Below are 27073 nucleotides of genomic sequence, written 5' to 3'. Positions count from 1 at the left end.
ATATGCATATGTGAAAGCAAAGGAGTCTCCTTTGTAGATTTTTAAACAGAGGCTGGATGACCAACTATCAGGAGTGTTTGACTGTGTCTTCCTGCATGGCAGAATAGAGTTGGACTGGATGACCCTTGTGGTCTCTTCCAACCTTATGATTCTAACTTCCACTTTTGTTATGATTTCCATTTTGTTGGATAAGCCTATAGATCTATGCTTTTTAACATGGCAAAGAAGCTTCTTTGTATATACACGAGCCTACTTTGAAGATGATAAATGAACAAACCTCTTGCAATGCTGCTGTGAGGTTATTTGGAGATATGGTGAATGAGGTTATATATTCTTAGAGTTCCACTGTCTATTTGTTACCAAGCCCAGTTCAAGGTATATGATGTGTGTGTGATTCTTCAAGTCACCTGTTGATCTATGGCAACCTCATGAATTTCATAGGGTTTTCTTTGGTGAGAAATATTCAGAACTGGTTTTGCAAGTTCCTTCCAATGAAATATAGCCTACAACACCTGATATTCACTGGTCATCTCCCATCCAGTTACTAATCAGAGCTGAACGTGCTTAGCTTGCAAGCTCAGATGAGATCTAGGGCCCTTAGGGTATTGCTGCTGTTGTTGTGTGCCTTCAAGTCATTTCCGACTTATGGTGACCCTAAGGCCCTAGAGTTTTCTTACCAAGTTTTTCAGAGGGGATTTCCCACTGCCATCCTGAGGCTGAGAGAGTATGACTTACCCAAGATCACCCAGTGTTCAGTTCATGCACAGAAGACCCAGTGTGTTTTTCCATGCTCAAGTCAGGATTCAAACCCTGGTCTCCCAGAGTTCTAGTCCAGTTACACCATGTTGCTAGCTCTAAATGGTTTAGACCAGGGGTAGGCAGCCTTTTTGAGCCGGGGGCCGGGTTGCTGTCCCTCAGACAACTGGGGGGCCGGAGGCAAAAAATAAATAATTAAATAATTTTTTTAAATTTAAAAAAAAAATAAACCGGGACAAATGTAGGACAAAATTTTCAAATGGAGGACACTTTTAAAAAATGGAGGACATGTGAAAAAATTGTTGATTTTTTAAAAATGTTAATATAAATGCATGTTTCTGAGGCTTCTATAGACAATTGCCTCCCTTGCCCCCTCGCGTGAGACGCCAAATGCCCGGGTGGCAATCGGCGGTAGGACCGGGCTGGGGCTGGTCCCAAGGCCTCGCCGGGCTGGATTCGGCCCGCAGGCCGTAGGTTGCCTACCTCTGGTTTAGACAGACCAAGTGCCCAAAGTGCAACCCAGACCCTACTTATTTATTGCAAAAGATTCGAAGTGACCTGAACGGACTGGAAAGCTGGGCCAAGGCTAACAAAATGAACTTCAACAGGGAGAAATGTGAGGTACTGAACTTAGGGTGGAAAAATGAAATGCACAGATATAGGATGGGGGACACCTGGCTGAATGAAACTATGTGTGAAAGGGATCTAGGAGTCAAGTAGACCACAAGTTGAACATGAGTCAACAGTGCGAGGCGGCAGCTAAAAAGGCCAATGCAATTTTAGGCTGCATCAATAGAAGTATAGTATCTAGATTAAGGGAAGTAATAGTGCCACTCTATTCTGCTTTGGTCAGGCCTCATCTGGAATACTGTGTCCAGTTCTGGGCACCACAATTCAAAAAGGATGTGGAGAAACTGGAGCGTGTCCAAAGGAGGGTGACTAAAATTGTGAAGGGTCTGGAAACCATGCCCTATGAAGAACACCTTAGGGAGCTGGGTATGTTTAGCCTGGAGAAGAGAAGGTTAAGAGGTGATATGATAGCCCTGTTTAAATATTTGAAGGGAGCAAGCTTGTTTTCTGCTGCTCCAGAGAACAGGTCCCGGAGCAATGGCTGCAAGCTCCAGGAAAAGAGATTCCACCTCAACATTAGGAAGAACCTCCTGACAGTAAGGGCTGATCGACAGTGGAACAAACTCTCTCGGAGTGTGGTGGAGTCTCCTTCCCAAGAGGTCTTCAAACAGAGGCTGGATGGCCAACTGTCGGGAATGCTTTGATTGGGAATTCCTGCATGGCAGGGGGGTTGGACTGGATGGCCCTTGTGGTCTCTTCCAATTCTATGATTCCCTTCGGTGCTGCATCATGTGGATGCAGCACCGGAGGAGCGTCATGATGGTGCGTGCCACTGGACCGGCATGTGACAAAATGGCTCCCTGGGGGTGGGGTTAGGGTGTCCAGCGTGTGGACGCTGCGCCCTAACTTTGCTTACAAGTTGGCACAAATATAAATAAATAAATAATGTCCAGTCCTATCTAGGTTGCCAGTTCAGATATAAGCAATTCACAAAATCATGAATATATAGGGACTTACAGACAGGCAAATGCCAAGATCTAGGAAGCAACCAGATTTTTGAACTATTACAACCAAAGGAAGAGAGTATGGCTTTCTCCAACTGTGCCTTGTTTTGCAGCATATGCATTAAGTCATCATTTACCATTTTTAAGTGAACTAATTCAAATACTGATAACAGTTTTTCATATTGTGAAGTCAAAGTCTTTCATGGCTGGTATCCATAGTTTTTTGTGGGTTTTTCGGGCAATGTGGCCATTTTCTAGAAGAGTTTCTTCCTGACGTTTCACCTGCATCTGTGGCTGGCATCTTCAGAGAAATTGTTTTCTGAACTTTCCTTCCACCATAGATCAAGGAATAAATGAATGAGTAGGAACAAATGAGTAGTAACTTGAGATGGAAATGCACTGGAGCAGGTCAACTAATACAAAATGGTAGGGCCTCTCTATCTCTCTTTTTAATTTCCAACAGTTAGCAGCTATACCACAGCCAGGGGCAGAAGGAATCATCTGGCAAGCTGGCATCTGCCAAAGAGCCACAAGGTGGCATGTTATTTAGATTGGCACTTGAAACGTTAGTAAAGATGAAAAGAGATTCCTCTAGGACCCAGTAGCAAAGTGCAGAGTCTCTGCAGCGAGGCTCAGGCTGTACCCACCAGCTAATGAGCTAAATGAGTCATCCTCCTCCCTTCCAGGCCTTGCCCTGAGCCAAGCAGTTAACGCATGTCAAAAAGAGAGAGACTTTCTGTCCAGTAGCACAGTGTGAACTATGACTATAACCTCTAGTTCTCAAGCACAGACCAGAAAAAACAAAAACAAAATGAAACAGAACAGAACAGAACAGAGAAATACAGTTCTACAGTATTTCAGCAAATGTATCATCCCATGCTAGTAATGGATGGTATTCTACCTCTTGCTTCAATAATGAAGCTGGGAGTCCCTTCTAATGTATGGACCACCCAGTTACAATACAGCCTGCCCTAATTCTCTTGGGCAAAATCTAACTGCTCACATCTATGCATGAGGCAAATCCTACATAGCATCATTTATGAAATTCTGTGGGGTACTTGGGTTACCCCTCCATGAGGAAACAGCACATATTTTAAGGTCAATTATTTTGAAATTAAATTAGAATAATCCCACTATAATTAGCTTATTTACAAGGTTACACTACTATAGCACTGTACTTTTAAATGCAACAGCTCTCATAAAATTAATGACAAAACAGTGGTAAAAGTGACAAATGCTACTGGATGATGGGTCTCATAAACTCACATTTCTAAAAGAAAAAGAAACAAATAAAAAAGATAATGGAAAAGATAAAAACAAAGCATTCTTCCTTGCAGGTCACCATTTGCTAATCTTTGTTTACTATGCCATTGCCAGAGTTAAAAACAGCATTTGTGTCTAGTGGGATCTTAACAAATAATTTGGCTAAAACCAAGCCAGATTCCATGACCTCCAACAAGAGATAGCAAAAACAAACAAACAAACAAACAAACAAAAACCAGAAACTTAAAATGTAATACAAGTGTACTTTGACTGCTCTTTGCTCTTGCAGCTAAAAATCAAGCAAATCCCAAATTGGTGTGTGTGTGTTGAAGAGTGCTAGAAACATAACAGCCTAAATAAACAAATCCTTACAGTCCCATGAGTGCACACCTACATATATGTCCTATTGCCACTGCAAAGCATATATTCAAATAGGAGAAAATCAGCTACAAGCATAATCTGAGACTGGTCTGCAAGCTTTCCTGACCAAAGAAGCAAAGCAGCCAGGTACACTTTCATTATGCCAGTGACCAGATGCTGTTAAGAGCCCCTTCTTCCAGCTTTCCAACTGTCTCTGCTCTGGCCTCAGAGAGATCAGAAGAGCAGTCAGGCAAATCTCTATCAAACTAGGCCTTTGCTGCTGATTCTCTCCCCTTTCCCCCCTTCCCCATCCCTTATCTTTCCCCTGCAGTGTCTTATTCAGATTGTAAGTCTGAAAGCAGAAACTGTCAAATTAACTATTGGTATGCTGCTCTGGGTGGTGTTTTGGCCGAAGGGCATGACACAAACGGTTCAGATAAACAACAAACAAATAAATATGCAACAAGCAAGAGTCAATCTTCAGCAGTGCTGTATCTGTTGAATATTCTCTCCAGAGAGTCACTCCAAGGTCTACTGTATAATTTGTTTGGCACCAGATGAGGACCTCTTTATCATTCAGAACATTTCAGAACAAGAACACCAATGGTTGAAATGCTAAATTTCAACCACAAAGATCAAGATGTGCGTGCAAGGACAGGTTGCTTACCTGGAACTGTAGTTCGTCAAGTGGTCATATGAATTTACACAAATTAGTTATCCTGCGCAGAATAACTCATTTGTGTGATTTACAGAGACCACGAAGAAAGAGGCAACTTGCTTACCTGTAACATGTAGTTCTTTGAGTGGTCATCTGTGAATTCACAGAAATGGATTATTCTGCTCAGGATTATCCATTTGTGTGATTCACAAAGACCAGGAAGAAGAACTACCGGTATAGTTGGAAGAAACCACAATGGTCATCCAGTCTAGCCCCATCATGCAGGAAGACACAATCAAAGCACCCCTGACAGATGGTCATCCAGCTACTGTTTAAAAAAACTCCAAAGAAGGAGACTCCACCACTCTCTGAGGGAGTGTGTTCCACTGTTGAACAGCTCTTACTGTCAAAAAGTTCTTCCTAATGTTTTGGTAGAATCTCTTTTCTTGTAATTTGAATCCATTGCTCTGTGTCCTATTCTCTGGTGCAGCAGAAAACAACTTTGCTCCATCCTCAATATGACATCCCTTCAAATATTTACATATGGCTATCACGTCACTCCTTAACCTTCTCTTCTCCAGGCTTTTCTAGCTGCCCCATCACACTATTGACTAATGTTTAGCTTGTGGTCTACCAGAAGTGCTAGATCCTTTTCGCATGTACCTGTCCTATATCTGTGCTTTCCTTTTTGCTTCCTAAGTGAAGTACCTTACATTTCTCCCTGCTGAAATCCATTTTCTTAGCTTTGGCCCAGCTCTCTCATTTGTAATCTGAACAGCACTTGGTAAGCTTCTTTTTGTATAGATACAACAAATAAATAGTGATGTCCCACTATGTTTATATATCCACTAATAAGCCAATTAACTATTGGTCTATTCAGCCATGCCTGTATAGAATAGACCAACAGAAGTACAACAGACAGATGCTAGCCACACTTTTTTTCAGCCCCACAAATTGTGGGTTTCTCCTCATTGTATTTTCTAAGAACATAGTTGCATAGAGTCAGTGTAAGAAGGTGTCTGCTGTTGACCTGCATGCACAATTCATCACTTGTACTTTTGTCAGCCAACTCTATTAAGGTACAATACACGTTAAGGAAACTATCACACTACTGAGATAAGGCTTAATTTTAGCACAAATCACAGTTACAGGTGTGTGATGAAATGGCTATATTTTCCTACTCTTTTATAATCAATTCTACATCTGAAAAATACAATGACAAACATGTGGGGCTTGTCAAGATAAACCAAAATCATCATCATCATCATCATCATCATCATCATCATCATCCAAGAACATAAATGGTGAATGAACTATGAAAAGGATAAGCAGTATCTATTAGATAGTTATCCCTCAACACTGTCTTATCACATTCAATATGAGGTTAGGCGCTGCCTCTTTCAGGATGAAATTTCTAGAAGTGTCTTAATTTGCTTCAGACAAGTAGTAGCTTGACAACCCTTATTTGTTAAAGTGAATCTCTGGAACTGCACTATTTTGCTGAGCTGCTTTTTTCTGAACATCTCAAAGTATCCCAGCACCTTCTTGTGTATACAGCCGCTCTGGGCTCGAATCCAGTTCTTTCTTGCCAGCCTTCTCATCACATGTCACCTTCCTAAACTGGTTTAAGTAGACAGGAAATTTGGTAGCTGCAGCAGAAACTTCAGATAAAAAGTGCTCAACAAATCGTGCATCCTCATCCCAATGCCTGTCTGCAACCAGCATCAAATGTTCCTAACAATAATGGGAACTCCTCAATGCATTTTAGTCATGTTAAATATGAAAGCCATATTATACATCTGGTGAGTAAAAACACGGTTGTTTAGCTACGATGCTGATCCCATCTCATATTTACAAACTGAGCTTTGTTTTTTATCCTATTAGCTGTTTTTTATGCACTCACTTCATCTTTACATTTTTGCACAATCAAGCAGTATATGGAGAACAGAAAATTCTCCTAAAAATGCATTATTTCACACACTGTATTAGTACTGGGGGCTATAATACCTGTTAAAATGGACGGTTCCAAAACAGAAATTGCTTTTCTGTACAGCCCTATAACTTGGAGGCATGTTTGTTTAATAAGTATAAATACACAGTTTAGGATGGGCCAAAATTAGTATCAATACCTCATTTCTAAATACTCATTTTTTTTCTTCAGACTTAAACAGCATAAATATATATATTATATAATATTTACAGGCATTCTATTTTTAAAAAACAAAACAAAACAAAACCCAAACACAGCTTTATATTTGTTTAAACAGAATATCTGAGGCACACCAAATTTCCTGATTTTTTAAATGAGATATTTAATGAGTTATTTCTCTAAGATAATTGAATAATACTTCAATTGAACTTACTGTATAATATTTTGGGTAACTGAATAAGTTTTGAACTATTTATACAACATGCAAAGTTAATATGACACACATTTTATTTTGTTTACTGAACACGAGTCAAACACAAATACCAAATCAGACCCCAAAATTATTTTAAACAATGGACTTCCCGCCACTGCCCCAAAACATCTATCACTACAATCAACTACTACATCTAAATTAATGTAAGAAAAACTGTGTTGGCTAAGGGCAAGAGCCTATCTTGTCCAACATTCTATTCCCACAGTGGGCACAAGCAAGACATGAGTGCAATAGCACCCATTTATTGGAGAAATAATGGCTGGAAATCTCTATGGCAATTGTGAATGCATAACCTACAGTTTTCCCATTCCTACTTTGTGGGCAGAAGTCACTGAAGTCAACAGGGTGCCTGTTCATCTGTTGACTGGGAAGACTTGACGTTCCCACCCCAACTTGTGTGAACACTCTGCGGCATGAGGGGGAATTATAACAGACATCCTACTTCTGCCTGTCAACACAGAGACTGCTCAAAGGAATGGGTAGAAATGGCAGTTAGCTGCTTCCCAAGTGACAGGGGCAGACCACCATCGACCACAGATGCGGGGGCTAGGCAAGGATTCATTGCACAGCACCATTAACTACGTTGCTTATGCATATGTATTTCCCATTCAAGATTCTGGCCAATGTCTCTTACCGAATAAAATACACACCAATTTTTTCAATGTATGTATTTGCTCCTTCCGAGTTTGACCATGGGTTCAACTATGCCCAAAGACAACCCCCCCCCCATGCACAATGAAAATATTTTAAAATAAGAAGACTTTTAAAAAATACCCACTAGCCCCAAAAGTTTAGCAAACCCTCTAAACATTACAAAGAAACTTGATTTGGGGCAAGAATGGAACAAATTATATCAGGCCTATTTGACAGCCAGATTATCCAGTAACATGAACAATAATGACAGCCTTTTATTAGACAATACAGTGGTACCTCGGGATACGAAATACCCAGGTTACGAAATTTTCGGGATACGAAAAAATCCCATTGGAAAACATTGTTCCGGGTTACGAATGTTTTTTCGGGTTACGAAAAAACTTTTGGTGCTTTTCGGCGCTATTTTACACGGAATCGCGGCTTTTCCCCATTAGCGCCTATGGCATTTCGGCTTACGAAGGCTTTTCGGGTTACGAAAGCGGCCGCGGAACGAATTATTTTCGTAACCCGAGGCACCACTGTATTAATTACTAATTTAGAAGTACAAGGAGAAAATTTATGCAGTCTAGGATCACCAGTATCTTAAAGAAAACTTCACATTTTCAACAACCTAACAGGTAACCAAAACTTTGTAATATATATTGCCATATCAAAAATAAAACATGGAACATATTTTAAACCCATTACATAGCTGTAAGCATGACTAGAGCAGGCCTTATGGTTCACACTGCCTGTAAGTTTTTAGCTGCTGGGTAATAAGTAATGGGTACATATTGTCAAGGCCTTCTCATATCACTTGTTCATTTATTTTTGTTGGAATTACTATTCAAGTAGTAATACTTTATAAAATAATATGCTATTTTAAAATAATTAAGTAATTGGTTACTGAAAAAAATCCTACACTGAACTTGAAGTGCAAAGTGTTTCTGGGGGACTCGCCAGCGTGTTCCTTGCAACTACTACAGGATTTCATATAGCCTTGCCAAGAAGAAATTAAATCAGACATTACTAGAACTAGAGATTAAAATCCAGCTGCCAGAATCTGGAGTTGCTAAACTACTGTTGTAGGAATGGAGAAGTATTTACATGGAATTGGCAGGAGTTTCTAATGGATATTTGCTAAACTGTATCATTAATGCAGGCCTTTTGGTAGTTAGCCACAACATGTGCTTGTCTCACATCAGCTTGATTGGCTGAGGGTCCCTTTTGTGAAGAAGCAGAGGCACTACAGATTTTATTTTGGCAACCAGATCACAGCAGATGGTGGATTTGGAGTTCCTGATACTACATAAAGCCCAACATGCTTTTCAAAAACTATTTTTACACTAATTGCAATTTGAGGTAAAAGTATTAGCTAAAAGTGCCTTATTCAACTCTAACTGATGTCATGGAGTGTATCAGTGAAACAAAATCATGCCTAACTGACTTTCTACAGCCCAGCACTATCTGTGTAAAGGCAACATTAGGTACACATGTACTTTTGTAGGTTCTTCATTTGAAGTATGCACAGATGACTACTATAGCCAGTATTCTATCCCAAACATCATGATGAGGCCCCCACTCTGTGTTGCTACAGTGCTATGCACCACGAGTCTGGCCTTTAATTCAAATTCGTGTCCACATACTGACATCCTTTATTAAGAGAGGCATTACTTTCTACCACCCCTTGTTATAATGAAGAGTCCTCAACCTATCTCATGAGCCTTCTCCCACCTAACCACTCTCTACAGTCACTCCTAACTCAGGACATAGTGACAACTTCCATGAGATAAAACATGGAAGCCATGTAAAAAACAAATTCTAAAACTTTTCCGAAGGGGATACATGTACATTTCCCCAAGGCAGAAGTATACATATTATCTGTGTACAATGTGTACAAAAACATCCCTGAAAAGTAAGACAGAGAAGGACAATTATAAACACTTACTAGTCATACTTAACATTAAGTGATTTAACTATGCTAATATGGGCTCAATGAAAGCTGAATCTGTCTAGCAAAAGCAAAGTCTTCAAGGCTTGCCTAAAAAGGACTAACAGAGTAAAGTCTGCATTCTCCTTTAAGGTCAGACCTGCACCATGTTAGAGATACTGCATTCTGCTGTCACTTTAAGAAAACATTTAACTTCATCTGCTGGCAAAACTCCCCAACACTCCAGCTGCTACTGCAACATATACACATAGGGACATGAATACCATGTGCAATGGGACCAAGAGCAGCTGCGAGCCATGTTTTTTCTATATGTTTGGAACTTCAACTCATGGTTTTGGCCACAGTTATCAAAACCCATGTCTTGGCATTATCTCTTAAAGAGTCAATTCAAATCTCTGGGGTATGTTTTCTGTAAACACAGAATGAGAAAGAATCCTGTGATACATTAAAGACTAACATATCTATTATAGTATGTAGAGAGACCTTGTAGCACATTTGAGATTAACTAAAAAAAGAAGTTGGCAGCATAAGTTTTCCTAGACTTAAGTCTACTTCCTCAGACGCATTTGGTGTCTACGAAAACTCATGCTGCAAACTTCTTTCTTTAGCTAGTCTCAAAGGTGCGACAAGATCTCTCTGTGTACTGCACACCGCTATATCTTTGAATTCTATATTTATTATAGTGTAAGCTTACCATATCACCATCAGTGGCTCCCAACCTTTCTATGCCCCACACCCCAGGAAATGCTTGATTAATGTTCACACCCCCTACAACAGTACATCACATTTGAAGATGACAAAGTCTAATTTCTAATCTTTGAGCCACAAACTGAACCACATATAATTCTGCAGGTGAACAAATTGTACATAGTGCATAAAATGCAAAGTTCAACTGAGCAACTAGATTCTAATTTATTCAGAAAAAATGAGCAATGACTGATGTCTCGTCACTCAAGATCACAAACCACTCTTTTTGCACCCCATCTCATGCCCCCTGAGCTAAATGAAAGAGTAATTCATCTTTACGGAGCTAGAAGAAGCTATTGCTCCCACTACTACAACATACTAGCTTTAGCAGAAACCGAGTGACACTGTAAATACATTAAGAACAAAATTGTTTGATGCTGTAAATACAAGGGTAGACAAAGGTAATCACAGTTACTCTAATCCTTCCAAAATTAGTAGATGCCAATGTTTCCTTTCCCTCCCAGGTAGCTTTTAAAGTTAAACAGTTATGTCGATATTCTCATAGATGGTTACGAATATCTGGCTTAATATCTTGAGACTATTAGAGTCCACTATAATTCTCTCTAAGAATGTTAAATTGACATACAATACTTTTACAAAGATACCAGAATAATTTCTTCTTTCAACTAAAAACCCAAGGTGTCCTTAGAGTGCTTCAGTTCTCTTGATCTGGTTTGTTTTAATCAGTGAATGCTTGTAAAAAAACAAACTTTTCAGGGTATGATCACTCATGAAATATTGCTAGTACCCATGTACAGATGAGAAGCATTTGGACATCTGGACTGTTTGTATTAGTGGTTTATTGAAATGGGTCCTAAAGTGGAAATAATGGTAATGATTGGTTTTGCTAACAGTGTTTCTTAAACTTTTTGACACCCTTCCCATAGTTACAGCACAATGCTATGACATGTTTATTCAGAAGTAAGCCCCACTGAATTTAATAGGATTTATTCCCAAATAAACATATACAGGTTTACAGCATAAGTCTAAAATCTAAGCAGCATGCTGGCAGAGCTCATGTCTTTGCTATAGCACCTATGTTGCAAGGGATATTCCTTCAGGAGGTACAGGATGTCCCAAAAATGTCACACACTGACATAATTGGAGGATACACTTGCATAAGTCAGCAAGAGAGTCTAACCTGGGTCTATTTTCTGGCCTTGCTAAGGAATCCAGCTCCAGTGATAATGTGGCTCTACAGATGACTACAGCTGCATCCACAATGCAGAAATAATCCAGTTTGACATCATTTAAATTGCTATGGCTCAATTTAGCCTTCTTTGTCAGAGAGCTCTGGTGCCACAACACATTACAAATCCCAGAATTCCATAGCATTGAGCCATGGCAGTTAAAGTGATATCAAACTAGATTATTTGTGCAGTGGGGATCTAGCCTATGTTATGTGGGAAGCCTCTCCTGCAGGCACATATATAGGTGTACATGCTGTGCATAAGGATACTAGTATGAATACACTCTTTTAAGAGGTCAGAACATTTCTCCTGACCTCTTTCTGAAAGGAAACAGAGGGAACTCTCATTAAGATAAAAGAGCAGCACCTCTTCAGCTTTTCTACGAATGAGATTCTGGTGATGGGACAGTGGGAGAATCAATAATGGGATCAAAGTGGATTAATGACAGCCCTAATAGACCTTTAACCACCCAGGGTGCGGGGAAGAAAAACTGCATCTACTTTATCCTGGAATACTGCATCCCCTTTCACTTGTTCTACGGCCATCTCCATAGTTTGAGAAACTAAGCTGCAGATTGATAATGACAAAAAAGGTCACTGCAAAGATCATGAAGTCTACAGAGGCTAAGAGCTATTTTAAGACAATCACAGACTTATTTTCTCCAGAAAATTTTAACATATACTGTGTCCAAGATAAAATCTCCTGAAGGTTTATAGTATTTGCTAGAACAATTTTTTTTATTATAACATTTGAATATATTAGGAAAATCTGGGGGACAAAGATCTGGATGTCTGACCCTTTAGATTCTTAAAGATCTTTTTGGAGATGCTATGTATTAAATGCACTTTTCCTGATATTCCTTGGAGATAAGAACCAGACAGCTGCAACAGTCAAATCAAAATGACCATGTTTAAAAACCATTTATTATTTACTAGCAAAAATGATCTATGAGAAGCAGTAAAAGGTGCACACGTGTGTATGAACATACAAATGAGAATGATTTAGGGATAAAGGAAGCCAGAAACAATGCTCGGATAAATTGCAATTATAAAAAGCAGTGGATAATTATGCTTCCAATGAATAATTTGTATTCATGTTTGCAGGGTGTGAGGGACACATGATGTCCAAAACTGTTAGTGTGGTAAACTTTATGAAAAAGAACCAGCTTCTGTTTCAACAGCTTAGATTTTCCACCTCTGAAGTATTATTTATTTCTATGGCAAGGTTCCCCCCCCCCCCAATTCTCTTTTACCACTATATACTGGATTTATTCATTCCAGAAAGCCACAGCACTGAGTTTGCAAGACCTGAAAAGGGCAGCTGATGACTGGGGCACTTGGAGATTTTTCATTCACCATAAATTGAAATGTACTTGACAGTAAACAATAACAAATTATTTTATTTTTACCTTCTCACTATGGTTTAATCCACCTGTGGGGATGTTTAACTGTAACACCTCTTCTGGTAGGCTTATCCAGATGACTTTTAAATTGTGAATTTGAAATGATGAATTTTAGATGAGGATTGTTTTAGTATGTGTACATCTTATTTGTCCTTTTAAACTGATCTGTGTTTTGACTTATGTGTTTTAACTGAAGTTATTTGTTTGTTAATTGTTTTTGTGCCCACCTCAATCCATGGGGAGAGGCAGGAAAAAATACTATTATTATTATTATTATTATTATTATTATTATTATTATTACTACTACTACTACTACTACTACTACTGATGGAACTCTACAAAGAACTAATTGAAGAAAAGCCAAGATACAAACACTGAAATCATATACATGTCTACTCAGAAGCAAGCCCCATTGAATCAACCTGAAGAAACAATTCTATGTGCTCTGATTAGCAAATAAATGTCATTGCAACAGGACTAACTTCTAAGTAATGAGGCACAGGCTTATGCTGTACACACAGAAAGGGTGCAAAAAGGAAGACTTTTCCCCCACATCATCTCTATTCCTTGTGCATGTCTCTGACTTGAAACTGAACAAAAGAAATAAAAACATGGACTAATCATATCAAGCAAGAATTAAAAATAAAGGGAAAAAGTATATTGATTATATATTTGCTGTTTACAAATACAGGAAAAAGAAAGCTGATGGCTGTGCAAAGTAGTAACTGACAATATTAAGTATTGCATCAGTAAACATTCTTTACAAGCAAACTGGAAAGACTTCTTAATGGTAAGTGAGAACTGACTGTAACTACTGCCTGTACCTTAAGTGGTGCGGAAAGCCACACCTCTTGCTGAGTCAAAAAGTGTGTGTGTGTGCGTGTGTGCAGAAACAGGAAAGGGGGGGGATGATAGTGTGCTCATTTCTTTCCCACATGTGTTCAACATCTGGAGAAATAATTTGCCTTTCAAAGTATTGATAAGCTTTTTCATGCTATCAAAGGCAGAATCAAGGGATATTCGGAGAGCTGAAAACTGAACAAAGGTAACCCTCCTTATTAGGGAAAGAAGGAATCCGGCCATAAGGCAACCTGAACTTCTGCTCCCAGACTACTAAGAAAATTAATTGAATATGCTAATATGAATACTTTCAATGAATTGTGGCTACATAAATGCAACACATTATTAGCGGTGGACAGATCAAAAACCTCCTAGGTAGCAATAGAAAATTGGTAGGGTGCAAAATGGATATGAACCTAAAAGTATTTGGTTGTGTTAGGTGTGTTGCACAAAACAGTTCACAAGCTACAGGAATTGCTCACAGGTACTGACACTGCCAGATGCTTATAAATATGACCCTAAGTGAAGGTATAGTTTTTTTCCCCTTTGTTTTTACTGCACTGGTTAGTTATGTGAAGCCTGGGGGTGAGATAACAAAGGGAAAATTCTGGAAGCTACCCCTTTTCTGTTTTTGCCCCAACAGCTTTTTTCCTTTAAAAATGGTGAAAAAATATGGATTATGGAATATTTTCTTTCAAGAATGGTGAATAAAGTATTTAAGAGAAGGTATTGATATATTTATTCTCTTCCCCCTCCCCCCATTATTTCTAAAAACTATAGAGCAGGTAGGTACACATTGGTGTAAGATTATATGTTATATCATTATTGTTCCTAGTCTTCATTTCCTTTTCTCACTTCTTTTGATGGGAATGAGTGCTTTATATCTGCTTGGAAGATTAGCAGAGACAAAATGATTTTCTTTATTTAGTTTCTTCTGTTTTTATGTTGTTGTTTTGTTTCTCATAAATTGGCAAAGGCAGAGGTTTCTTATAATTCAAGTGTTTGTTACAGTCCATGACTTAGTAGTTCCATTTCTAACAATAATATTTTAGAAACTAGATTCTATCTGCAATTATTTCCTGGAGAGGGGGGAGTATCAGACATGATACTTTATGTCAAGCCAAGTTATACATAATGCATTTTACATTCCTAAAATAACAAAGTAACTTTTTGCAGCCTTTCCATATATTTCCATTGTTTTATGGGGGTGGCTCCAAATTACCAGAAGATTTACACTTTTACCATTAATGTGGGCAGAGGGAAACTGTGACCTGTTTTCTAGGGGAACATAACTTCAAATCTATACTTTGTATAATAGTATAATAGTAAGAGAACCCTAAGACATATTTAGAGGCACCGATTCTGGATCAAGAAGAAATGTTATAATTCAACTGCATGTGGCTGTTTATATAAAGCTACCTGCTAATAAAACCTTGCTAGCACTACACTGAATTGCCACTATCATTATACCAGCTCTGCTGTAACCATCATAAAATGGTTGCATAAGAAGCTTGATGCTGAGCCAACAACTGAGCCTAGCAACTGCTTGATGCAGACACCACTATCACATTCTAGAGTCAATAAAATAAAAGCCACAAATTTTGTATCAGACCAGAAAATTGCCAAAACATGCTAAAAGAATGTTATTTTAAACACTACAAAATTTATTGTGGAATGGAAGGCAAGTAGCTTGAAGAGCAACTGACTGCTCTGAAACTTTCTGAAACGCTCATTAACTACAGTCAGCTCCCCACATTTGCAGCTTTGACTTCTGCAGCTTTGATTATTCAAGGATTTGATTAATATATTCTCTCTGGGAATCTATAGTTCCTCCAGCTTGACTCTATGGTCAACATTCAGAAGACGTTGCACTGGAGGACCTACAAAACACTTTCCCAGGCATTTGTCCTGGGACAAATTCTATCCCAGGACAATTCTATGGTCACTTTCTGGCAGATGTTGACATTGCGCTGGAGGATCTAGAGATTCCTAGACAGGTGTCCTCTCGCGTAAAAAAATGTTTTGTTTGCCCACTGTACACAATAAATAAAGAATTAACTGAGTGCAATACATTTAGATCTTCTCAGAATAATAGTCTAAACTAGTGTTACTTTGTGCATTCAAACTAATTACTCAAAACAACAAGCTTCCACTAAAAAAATTCATAATGTTGTACATATGACCAAAATGTTAAAGTTCGCTTTTTCTTAAATTAGCTGTATTATTACAACTGTTCAAGCGATTTCAAAAGCTTCCACTAGGTTCTCTTTATATATGAACAACACACATTATTTGAAATAACATTAGAGAATAACAGTGTTACACTTCAAATTTAAAAGTTACGTAACTAATTTTCTTCATCAAGGGAGCACCATGCACTTGGTAACTCCTTGAAGAAAAGGGCTAGAAATGTGCAGGTATGCAGTTTTTATAATTTCACATAAAAACTAATTCACATTCATATTTCTACTATATTTATATAACAACATATGCACCATCAGCTTTAAAGATCGGAGAGAGAGAATCAAAAATTGCCAGGCTTAATCCTGGCTTCACCTCACCCCTAATAATTTAAAAAAAAAGTTCAGCACTTACCATAATGTGATTGAAATGCCTGTGGTTTCACGACCTGATTACAGTGGTTACACATCACCAAATAGAAGTCATCATGAGCTGGACAAAGACCAAATATTGGCATATCTAGAGTAAAGAGACAAATGGTGTGTCAAAAAGCTGCTCACTAGAACTCCGCAATTTATGGAAAACAAACATATGGTGCCATCAAAAGTGAATCACTGAGGCTCAGATTTTCAAAAGTAATCTATGAACATGAAATTGCTATGAAATACATTACAAAATATACTATGATGTCTCCGTTAGGATAAGTTATAGAAGTTCTTTATTTTGGTCATTATCTACATGCAGAATGATTTTACATCACCTTAAGCACCTTACTTTTTAAATCACCTTACATATAAACGTAAGGTGGGCAAATCACATACATCTAGACATAATTTATAGGGAGACAGTGACTTGAATGCCATCACAAGTTCTTAACATGAAGGTTTACACTGCATGTGAAGGTTTAAACCGAATAGAGGTAAAGGAAAATATGAAAATATTTTAAGTTTTCAATCCTTTGCACACTTCCTTTCAAATTTAACTGCCATGAAAATTGAGTAATATACCTCCTCACAACCACACAGATTTGGGTTGAATATATTTTGAAGGAATTATGTATCGTAACAGTTCCATTCCACAGCATACCATATTCAAACCATTTATTACTGTAAGTGTAAATGAATGAAGAAGAACTGTCAAGGAAACAAGGGAATGCAGAAACGGACATTCCATCACTCCATATTTTTGAATATGTTCATAAAATCCAAATGAGATTAAAAAAACTTTAAAGGATTTTCAGTGCTGTCTAGATAAAACAAAGTCTACTATATTAGACAGATACACTGTTAGAAAACTTAATTAAACTGGATTATTACTTTTATAAGCATATCCTGCACAAAAGATTAAATGCTGGGGAATCACTATCACACAACTTCCAAACAAAACCATATAAATGCTGCTTGCACAAAAAACTAACAAGGCTTCTGCACATATGTTATAGTTAAGTGAAGTTCAAAGCTGTCAGATTTTTGCAATCAACAAGGGCAGTTCAAGAACTTCTGGAGACCCACATGTTTCACCCAAGTCTGTTTCAACCTGGGCAACTGTGGTTCTTTTAAACATTTGTGATCAAACCAGGATATGAAACCAGAGTTTGTCTTCACTTTATTCTCACTACTTTTTCTTGACATTTTCAACATTTTAATTTCACAGAAAATTACAGTCTATTTAAACTTACTTTAAACTTGTTTAAATACACAAGATTGAAGCCTCTGCGGCTCCTTCATGATCTCCCTTTATGTCTGACTCAGCCCTTTGTGCTTAGGGCATGGCTGCACAGGTCCTTCATGTGCCAGTCAATCTGTGAGTCATCCATTTAATTCGGATATTTGGCAATACTCAGCAATTAAAATAGTTTAAGAAGTACACAATGAACAGCTAAATCATCTCCTTTTTTAAGGCAGCAAAACAACCTGTGTGATCATGGCCATTCTCAGTTCTGCAACAAAATTAGCATAGGTATATCCTATGATAAAATGCCATTTAGAAATATTCTGACATTTAGAATTATTTATTTGTGCACAAAGAACAACAAAACTCATGGAGCACAAACCCAGTTAACAACTTAAGAAGACAGTATAACCTTCATCTTATAAAGTGGTCATCTCTCACTCAGCACTGACTGTTGGAACAATAAATCTACCATTGAATATTTAAACAGATGTTTATAGCCAAAAGATTAGCCACCGTGCCTCCACAAACAGAGCATATTCCTCATTAGTTCTAGTATGAGGTACTACTGATGCTAAAATAAAAGTAAAAAGTCAAGTCAAGTCGAAGGCTTTCATGGCCGACATCCATAGTTTTTTGTGGTTTTTTCAGGCTATGTGGCCATGTTCCAGAAAAGTTTTCTTCCTGATGTTTCGCCAGCATCTGTGGCTGGCATATTCAGAGAATGCTTTGCCTGTAAAAATTGGGTGTATATATACTGTGTCAGCCTGGGAATGCAGGAGTGATTTGCATGTGTATTGTTCTGTGCTGATGGCCGGCCTCAGGCTGGGAGGCTAATGCAAATGAGGATTAATGTCTGCTAATTGGTGATCATTATCTGCTGGGAAAGCCCCTGACTCTGAATGGTTTCCCATTTGCATTTGCTGAGTCCTTATTCTGCTCAGGACTGGTAGCCAAATTTTGTTCACTTTAAGGGTTTCCTCTTTTCTGTTGAAATTGTCCAGGTGTTTGTGGATTTCAATAGCTTCCCTGTGCATCCTGACATGGTAGTGGTTGGCATGGTCCAGCACTTCAGTGTTTTCAAACAGTATTTTATGCCCAGGATGGTTTGTGGCATGTTCTGCTACTGCTGATTTTTCTGGCTGGCCCAGTCTGCAGTGTCTCTCGTGTTCCTTGATTCTTGTTTGCACACTGCATTTGGTGGTCCCTATGTAGACTTGTCCGCAGCTGCATGGTATGCGGTAAACTGCTGCGGCTGTGAGAGGGTCTCTCTGGTCCTTGGCTGAACGAAGCATTTGCTGGATTTTCTTGGTTGGTTTGTAAACCATTTGAAGGTTGTGCTTCCTCACCAATTTGCCTATTCTGTCTGTGACTCCTTTGATGTATGGGGATTTGGAGTAGCTACAAATGGTCTTTCAGTGCAACTTTTAGTTAAAGTTGACCACAGAGTTGCACTGGAGGACCTATACAGTCCTAGAGAGAACATATTAATGAAATTCGTGAATAATCAAATTCGCAAATATCAAAGCCGCAAATATGGAGGGATGACTGTACATAATGAGATAACTTGGATATCGGACCAAAGCCTAAACACAACATTAATTTATGCCTCATAAATCCACATCACCTGTACACAACATTTTAACAATTTTGTACATGAAACAAAGTTTGTGTACAATGAACCATCAGAAAGCAAAGGTGTCACTGTCTCAGCCACCCATGTTGACAATTTTGGATTTTTGAGTATTTTGAATTCCCAGATAATAGCAAGTACATTTCTAGCACTCCCTAAGGAGTGTACAATGTGTAAGCTAATTGCCACCAACAAGCTGGGTACTCATTTTAGCCACCTTGGAAGGATGCCAGGCTGAGCTGACCCTGAGCCCCTGACCTTGTGGTTTGTGAGTCAGTGTCTGCAGTACAGACATTTAACCACTGTGCCACCAGGGCTCTTTTAAAGTGAACTAAGGGATGTTGACCTGTTAGACAGAGCTGCATGGAAAAATGGCCCGTTTGGTCTGCTACATGAATAAAAGCAAAACAGCAAGATTCTTATGGCACAACTGAAGAGACTCAAATACTCAAAATATAATCTTTAAATTTAATATCCAAAAAAGGGCTGCCATCCACATTTTTATTTTAAGAGAACTACAGTTGCTCAGGTTGAAATAGGCTTGAGTGAAACGTGCAGTTCTCCAGAGGTTCTTGAACTACACCTGTTGAACTCCTCTTTGCTGCTTCTTTTCTGGCTGGCTTCAAGTCAGATTGGGGCTGCAGTGTGCAGATGCCATAGCCCAAACCCGGCTTTAGAAGGGGCGGCCTGAAGCCACCCCTTCAATGTTGCTTATTTCGGCCCAATATCTGTTTACCAAGCTGCGAAAATGCAGGAATCTTGGGCTCCCATACTCCACCCTTGTGCATCTCCATTATTCATCTGTGTGCCACATTTTAGTGCCTCCTGGATTAATTAACCAGAGTTTTATTTTACATCCCAAAATGAAAACTACAGATAAGAGTTTGAAACAGACTGTGATCTGAAACCCTGAATTAGCTGTAACAATGAATTGGAGCAACTGCAGCACCTACACACTTTCATTTTCCATTTCCCTTCTTGAAGTTTGGTTTACCTAGTTATCATTTCAAAATAATGCCAAGTTTAAACAATCTTCAGTTACATCACAGGGCACTTTAGTCAATATTTCATGAAATGGTTGAAAAACAGACAACCACTGAAACATAATTTTCTCCAAAGTTATTAACTTCTTTTAACTTTAACTCAAGAAGGAAAACTTTTTAAGAATGCATTAAAAGTTACACCAAGACAGAAATCAAACATGCTGCCTCTCCAGATGTTAATGAACTGTAACTCCCAGCAGCCCTAGCCACCACAGCCAATGGTGAAGAAAGCTCTGTGTTGTAATTGATCAACATCTTGAGGGCTGATGAATTACAAAATCTCCACCTCATTTTTGCTTTCATTTGTAAACAAATGCAAATAAAAAAAATGTTCTTGTTTTAAAGCTGGAATTTCCTTTGCAGAAGAGGGGTCTGTATGCTTCACTTAATATAATAATAAGTCTAAGGTTTCCTTTTGTTGGAGGGACTGGCATTTACAGGTCAATATAAGAAATAATAGATGTCTACTCAGTCCAGCCAGACAAAACTAGTTGACCCTTGTCAAAATATTCACATCATGTATAGAAACCAAAACAGGTTTTAGTTTGAACTTTCAAATTACCCAGCTGCACGAAGCCATTCAGTTTCTGCATAATAAAATAGTCCTATCACAGAAAGGATAATTTCCTTTGGTTTTATTGTTAACATAATAAGGTTATATGGAAAAAATATCAAAATCTATAGTCATATGGGTGCATGATTATATTGCACTTCTATTTTGCCACATCTCTATTCCAACTTCTACAACACCAGACAGTCCTTCTTTTAGTAACACTTCAAAAAAGAAAAGAAAATCCATTACACAAATGTGCTTTATTTATAATTTTCCCAATTTTCTCCAGTTTACCAGGTGGCAATCCTGTCAATAAGACTGCAACTATCCTTCTACATTATCTGCAAAGTATAATCCACCTCTTAGATTTTCCAGCATTTATATTCATGCATCATCTACTACATTGCTGTTTAAATTTTTACTAAAGATTAACAATCTAAAAATCTTGTTCCCACTGAAATATTTTAAAACTTTCTGGTTTAAATAATAAAATACTGTATGCTAGATGTTGACATGCATGTAATGTAGAAAAGAGATTTGCATTCTAGTCCAACTTCCAGCAATGGAACATTAAGCATTGCTATAATTTTAGTAATAAATATTTACTAATATTTCTGGAAGAGAGGGTCACTTGCACACAGTTAATTTTGAAACAAATTTGTAATAGAATGTCAAACTTCTTAAAATTAAGTCCAGTATCACATTTTATTCTCACTCCTTCTGCCACAAATGATACATCTTTGGTATCAACAAACATTATGCATCTTTCAATCAATCAGATGAGCTCAGAGCTTTCATTCTTTAGCAAGTGGAGGAAGAGGAGTGAGGCGAGATAAGAGACTGGAGAGACACAAGTATCTTCCATTTTGCCTAACAGGCTCAAGTCATGAGAATGACTATAACATATACAAGGGAATCCTTTTCCGATAGTCGTTCCAGAGGCAGGCAAAGAACCTTCTATTCCAGCAGGTTTTTGGCAACCAACTGGTTGCCTTTTAATGGATGGGTGCTACTCTTTAATCCTGTCACAATTTTTATACAGCAAAGAATGCTTTAATATTTTAATTTGCTTGAATTGCCCCAAGTCCTAGTCTTGAGAGAAAAATAGGATGTAAGTAAAATGAACCAACTACTAAATAAAGGGACATGCCTTAGTGTAGGTGTTGCAGTTGAAATCACCTGGAGCAAGATCATTTTGCTATGATTCACTGTTGCAACGAATTTATGGTTTCAGATCAAAGTTTGTTTCAAACTCACTCTGTAGTTTCCAGTTTGGGATGTAAAATAAAATTCTGGTTAATTAATACAGGAGGCACTAAAATGTGGCACACAGATGAGGGATGGAGATGCACAAGGGTTGAGTATGGGAGCCCAAGATTCCTGTATTCCTCAGCTTGGTAAACATATATTGTTATGTTGTGTGTGGTTTGTTGGTTTACTTGAACAGTCTTATACAGAGAGTTTTGGGTATTATAAACTAGCCTAGATTTTTTTTAAAAAAAAATATAGAGCAAAATATTATTGATAGAGGATTGGTGTTAGATCTTCAGGAGTGGGTGAAAACAAGTTGGAAAAATATCAGCATAAAAACCCGAAACAACTCTCACGATCAATTTAATGGGTGGCAGCTGTCCTTTTTATAACCGGAGACTTGGATTTAATTTTAAAAAAGAAATAACTCCTAAAATACACTGACAAATATAGAAATTGGGCTATCAAAATGAGGTAAGCATATCTATTTATATGCTTTCGGGATTCCAACACAACATTTAAAAACCTGGTGTAACCCATCTCCAAAATCCAGCAAGGCACATCCTACTGCAAATAAAATTGAAGCATATGTAGGTGCTTGAGATATTGGTTTTATAGAAACTCTGCTCAGCCACGGAAACCCACTTGGTGACCTTGGGCAAGTCACATTCTCTCAGTCAGCGGAAGACAAAGGCAAACCTGTTCTGAACAAAACTTGCCTTGAAAACTCTATGACAGGGTCTCAATAAGTTGGAAATGACTTTAAGGTGCACAACTACAGCAACAAACATAATAGCAGATTCTATAAGGCTACTGACAGAAATTTAGGATATACTTGTGTTGCTGTTGTTCTCTGGCAAACCTATCATAGGGTTTTCATGGCAAGATTTGTTCAGAGGGGTTTGCCTTTACCTTTCTTTGAGGCTGAGAAAGTGTGACTTTTCCAGAGTCACTCAGTGGCTCTTAGGACATACAGGGCTCCCCCGGGTTACGAATTTAATTCGTTCCGCGGCGCCATTCGTAACCCGAAAAGCATTCGCAAGCCGAAGCCCCATAGGCGCTAATGGGGAAAAGCCGCGATTTGGTGCGAAAAAGCGCCGAAAAGCACCCAAAAAAATTTCGTAACCCGAAATAACCTTCGTAACCCGGAACAATTATTTTTAATGGGTTTTTTTCGTAACCCGGAAATTTCGTAACGCGGCGCATTCGTATCCCGGGGTACCAGTGTACTACTTTATTGTATTTATCTGTCATTTTTCAAAATATTAAACCCAATGTACATTACAAAATTATACAAATACAAAATGTAAATGTATAAAACTCCATTCAAAGTGAAATAAATATATGCAAAAGACCTAACTGGGAATATTAAATTCTAGCACACCTTCTTAGATGGAGAGCTCTAAAATCAGTTTTTGCATTTCCACTTCTAGAAAAGCACTATTTCTTTAAATTAATAGTTTAATCAGTGAACAAAACATATTGCACAACTGAGAAGGATACAATATCAACTTGTAATTAACTTTTGGAGCAGTGACTATCCCCACAAAGCACAGTTTCTCAGACCCATAAAACAATATGTTTCAATTTTTAGTGCCTTCATTTTTATACCATTTCAATATTCTACAGGAATACTGTTGAATGGTTATGCTGTTAAATATTTCTATATATGGCAATCAAAACAAACTCTGAACTCATTTGAATAACTACTGAAATAATACTAATTACATTTTTAACATGTTTCCCTCACAAAATAGGTCAAATCAATGACACGAACAACCATTAAAACTTTACAGCTAATTATAAAGCCTGTAATATTACAATGTTACACAAAAGCCAAGGAAACATGCTAAAATCAGACTTGCTTTGTAGTTATTGATCTGGCCTGAGTGCACACAGCAAAATATATGGGTAAAGCTGCTCCTTAAATTATGCTGGCACCAAAACCTATACAGATTTAATAACGAGTAAATCAGATTCAGTGGACTTTTTATATATGACTTGGACGAGTGCATAGAGGCAGCATGGCTTATCAAATCTGCAAAAGATACAAATCTGGTAGAGATAACTAATACCATAGAATAATAAATCAAGATTTAAAACCATCTGGTCAAAAACATCTCTGCCAAAACTAGCAAAATATAATTCATCAGAGATAAAAAGTATTGAAGTACAAAATAATAAAAACATTAGCATAGGATGGGGGAGAACTGGTTTGGCAGCAATCAATGCAAAGAGGAGCTAGGTGTCTTCATTGATCACAAGCTGTATGTGAACCAGTAGTAAAATGTAGCTTCAAAATAATGTAATTGTGAGCTACATTAACAGAAGCACGGTGTTCCAAAAAAGAAGTAAAAAATTAAACAACAGGAAAAGGGAAACAGACAAATAAAGATAAGAATAAAAGAACTAAAGCTACAACAACTAATTGCAATAGGATCATTTTTCTTAGCTGCTGCAACTACAGTGGGATCCCAGTATCCACATTAGTTGTCCCTAATGGCAGTGCGGCCATGTGCATGCACTGACACTGGAGACAATGGAACTTGAGCACCCACAGATTTTGGTATCGGCGGAGGAGGGAAACAGATCCCCCATGGATACTGAGGGCCCAATATACAGTGGCTATTACTACAGTGACTCCTTGGTATCTGCGGGTTCAGCATCTGTGGATTTGAGCAACTGTGAAGTGAAATGAAGAAATATTTTTTTTTTCATCTGCGATCAACTGCAGTTAGGCCGAGAAATGGTCGTAGGGCAGTAGCAGAGACTGAGGTGGCAAGGCTCCAGCACCAGGAACTCGTTGCTCCTCTTCCTGCCACAGTGATCCTGCTCTTTCCTTCAAAAGATGGTAGCTGTGGCAGGCATGCTTCCAGAAGCATGTGCTCCTAGTGCTCGGGGCTACCTGCCACTACCTCCCACCCTTTGGTTGGTGGAAATCAATCCCAGGAAGGAATTAACAGGTGAGGCAGAAGCAATAAACTTCTGGCAGTTAGGGCTTGCCACTGCTGCCTCCCCCCATCCTGAAACTTTAGCCTATTGCAGGCAGGCAGGTTTTTGGAACCTCTGGCACAAGCACATACAGTACTGGCCAATATTATCCCAGGATTGAATTCCATAAGCTAAGGGAGGGGGGGGGGGGATATGCCAGGTGCATATTTTTCCTACTTCCTTTTGGGAGCATGCCAGCCACCACATCTGCCTTTTGAAGCAACATCACTGCAGCCAAATAAGATAGAATATGAGCCTGATACCTGGGCCTTGTTGTTGCAGCCTCCACTATTACTTCCCTGGGACCACTTCTTGGCTTGGCTGCAGTCAATCAGAGGTAATTTTAAGTTTTAAACATTCACCTGAGCTTCCATATTTTTTGGTATCTGCAGGGGGACCTCCACATACACCAAAGGCCCACTGTACTACTATTAGATTTATACAGTCATTCATCAACACATTTCCTGGATGACTCAGAAAGAAACTGAGTTGGAGGAATTCTGGGATTCTGGCTATAGAAAATTGAATTACATCTTCATTTGTTTCACAGTTCATTCATCTGAAGAGAACTCTAGTTCATGAAACCTTATACTATAATAAATGTGATCACTTTTAAGGTGCTACAACATTCTTTGTTGTTGCTGAAATACAGGTGCACTACTCAAAATGGTTTAGACACAAGTATAATTTAAGTACAGGAAAGAAATCTTAGCCTTCAAGTAGATAACTTTGCTTTGTTTCACTATAGACGGGCTGTTCATACTTTTGTCCATAAAGCAGAAATAATTTTGCAGTGCAAAAGGCACAGCTGTTTTATGACCAAAGGCTTTGAATTTTGATCTTCTAGCCATGGCCAATTCATATGAATAAGCACAATGGAATTTAGAAATATTAAAAAGATGTCTCTATTTGAAGTGTAATTTCTATCACAGAGCACCAGCAATCTCAAAAGCATGGAAATTCTTATTTTACCTTCTCAAAAAGGTTAAATCAAAGGGTGACAAACCCCATTTCAAGACTGTCAGAACTAAAATTAACAAGGTGACACTTTCTCCCCTTTTAGCTCATGCACAAATGTAAGGAATATATTACCCAAAGAAAGGGAGTTTTTATTAATATTATAGAACTTTTCAACTCTAGAGGAAGTGCTTAAAGATCACAAGAGAAAATATGATCACTTTCACATTTTTAGATATAGGTGTCATTACCTGTATATCTTATTTGTCCTTTTAAGTTGATGTGTGTTTTAACTGATGTCTTTTAACTGATGTTGCTAGCTAATTGCTGTTCCCTGCCTTGATCCATGGGGAGAGGTGAGCAAGAAATAATAACAACAACAACATCAGCAACAACAACACAACAATAATTCTACCAGTATATCAATATTCTACATTTTAAATGCAAGCACATATAAGAGAAGAGGAAATATCATTATTTGCATTTTTCACCAAACCTCAGAGCATTTCAAGCACCAAAAGCATCATATAATTTCACTGGAGCCCATAATGCAGGGGGGGGGGGAATGAAAGCACTCTGAGGGCTTAATAAATCCTGGAAATACTATTGCCCTGTCTGTGGTTTAAGGACAAGAAAAATGCCTCTTGGAATACAGATACTAGGTTTAGTAAGCAGATGCCTTCCTTGTTTCTTTGGGTCAGTGGTCTCCACCTTTGGTCTTCCCAGATGCTTTGGACTTCAACTCCCAAAAGCCTCAGACAGTGTGGCTAATGATCAGGGATTATAGGAGCTAAAGTAAAAAAATAGCTGGAAGGTTGTGAACCACTTATCTTACCAAAGAAATACCAGTCACTGCACTCTGTCTCCCTTATTCTTCTAACCATAGAGACAGATGTTTGCTCTTTGTAATAGAATTTTAAAAGCATTAATGGCTAAAATGGTTAATTGTATTTATTATTATTATTAACCTTTATTTATGAAGCGCTGTAAATTTAC

At 38.2% G+C, this 27073-nt stretch overlaps 1 protein-coding gene across 6 annotated transcripts in view; it reads right to left on the bottom strand.

Annotated features, from left to right (window-relative positions):
* The window catches only part of ATXN7 (ataxin 7), a 146886-nt gene that overhangs the window by 51310 nt on the left and 68503 nt on the right, over positions 1–27073 (bottom strand). For all 6 annotated transcript variants that reach the window (XM_042455863.1, XM_042455861.1, XM_042455865.1 and 3 more), the window contains one exon: positions 16393–16497. In XM_042455863.1, coding sequence (XP_042311797.1) covers positions 16393–16497 — 105 coding nt within the window. The remainder of the gene's footprint in view (positions 1–16392; positions 16498–27073) is intronic.

This window comes from Sceloporus undulatus, chromosome 2 (genome assembly GCF_019175285.1).
Source record: "Sceloporus undulatus isolate JIND9_A2432 ecotype Alabama chromosome 2, SceUnd_v1.1, whole genome shotgun sequence".
NCBI classification, from domain to species: domain Eukaryota; kingdom Metazoa; phylum Chordata; class Lepidosauria; order Squamata; family Phrynosomatidae; genus Sceloporus; species Sceloporus undulatus.
Note: the sequence above shows the minus strand (reverse complement) of the source record. Positions and strands in the feature narration are given on the sequence as shown.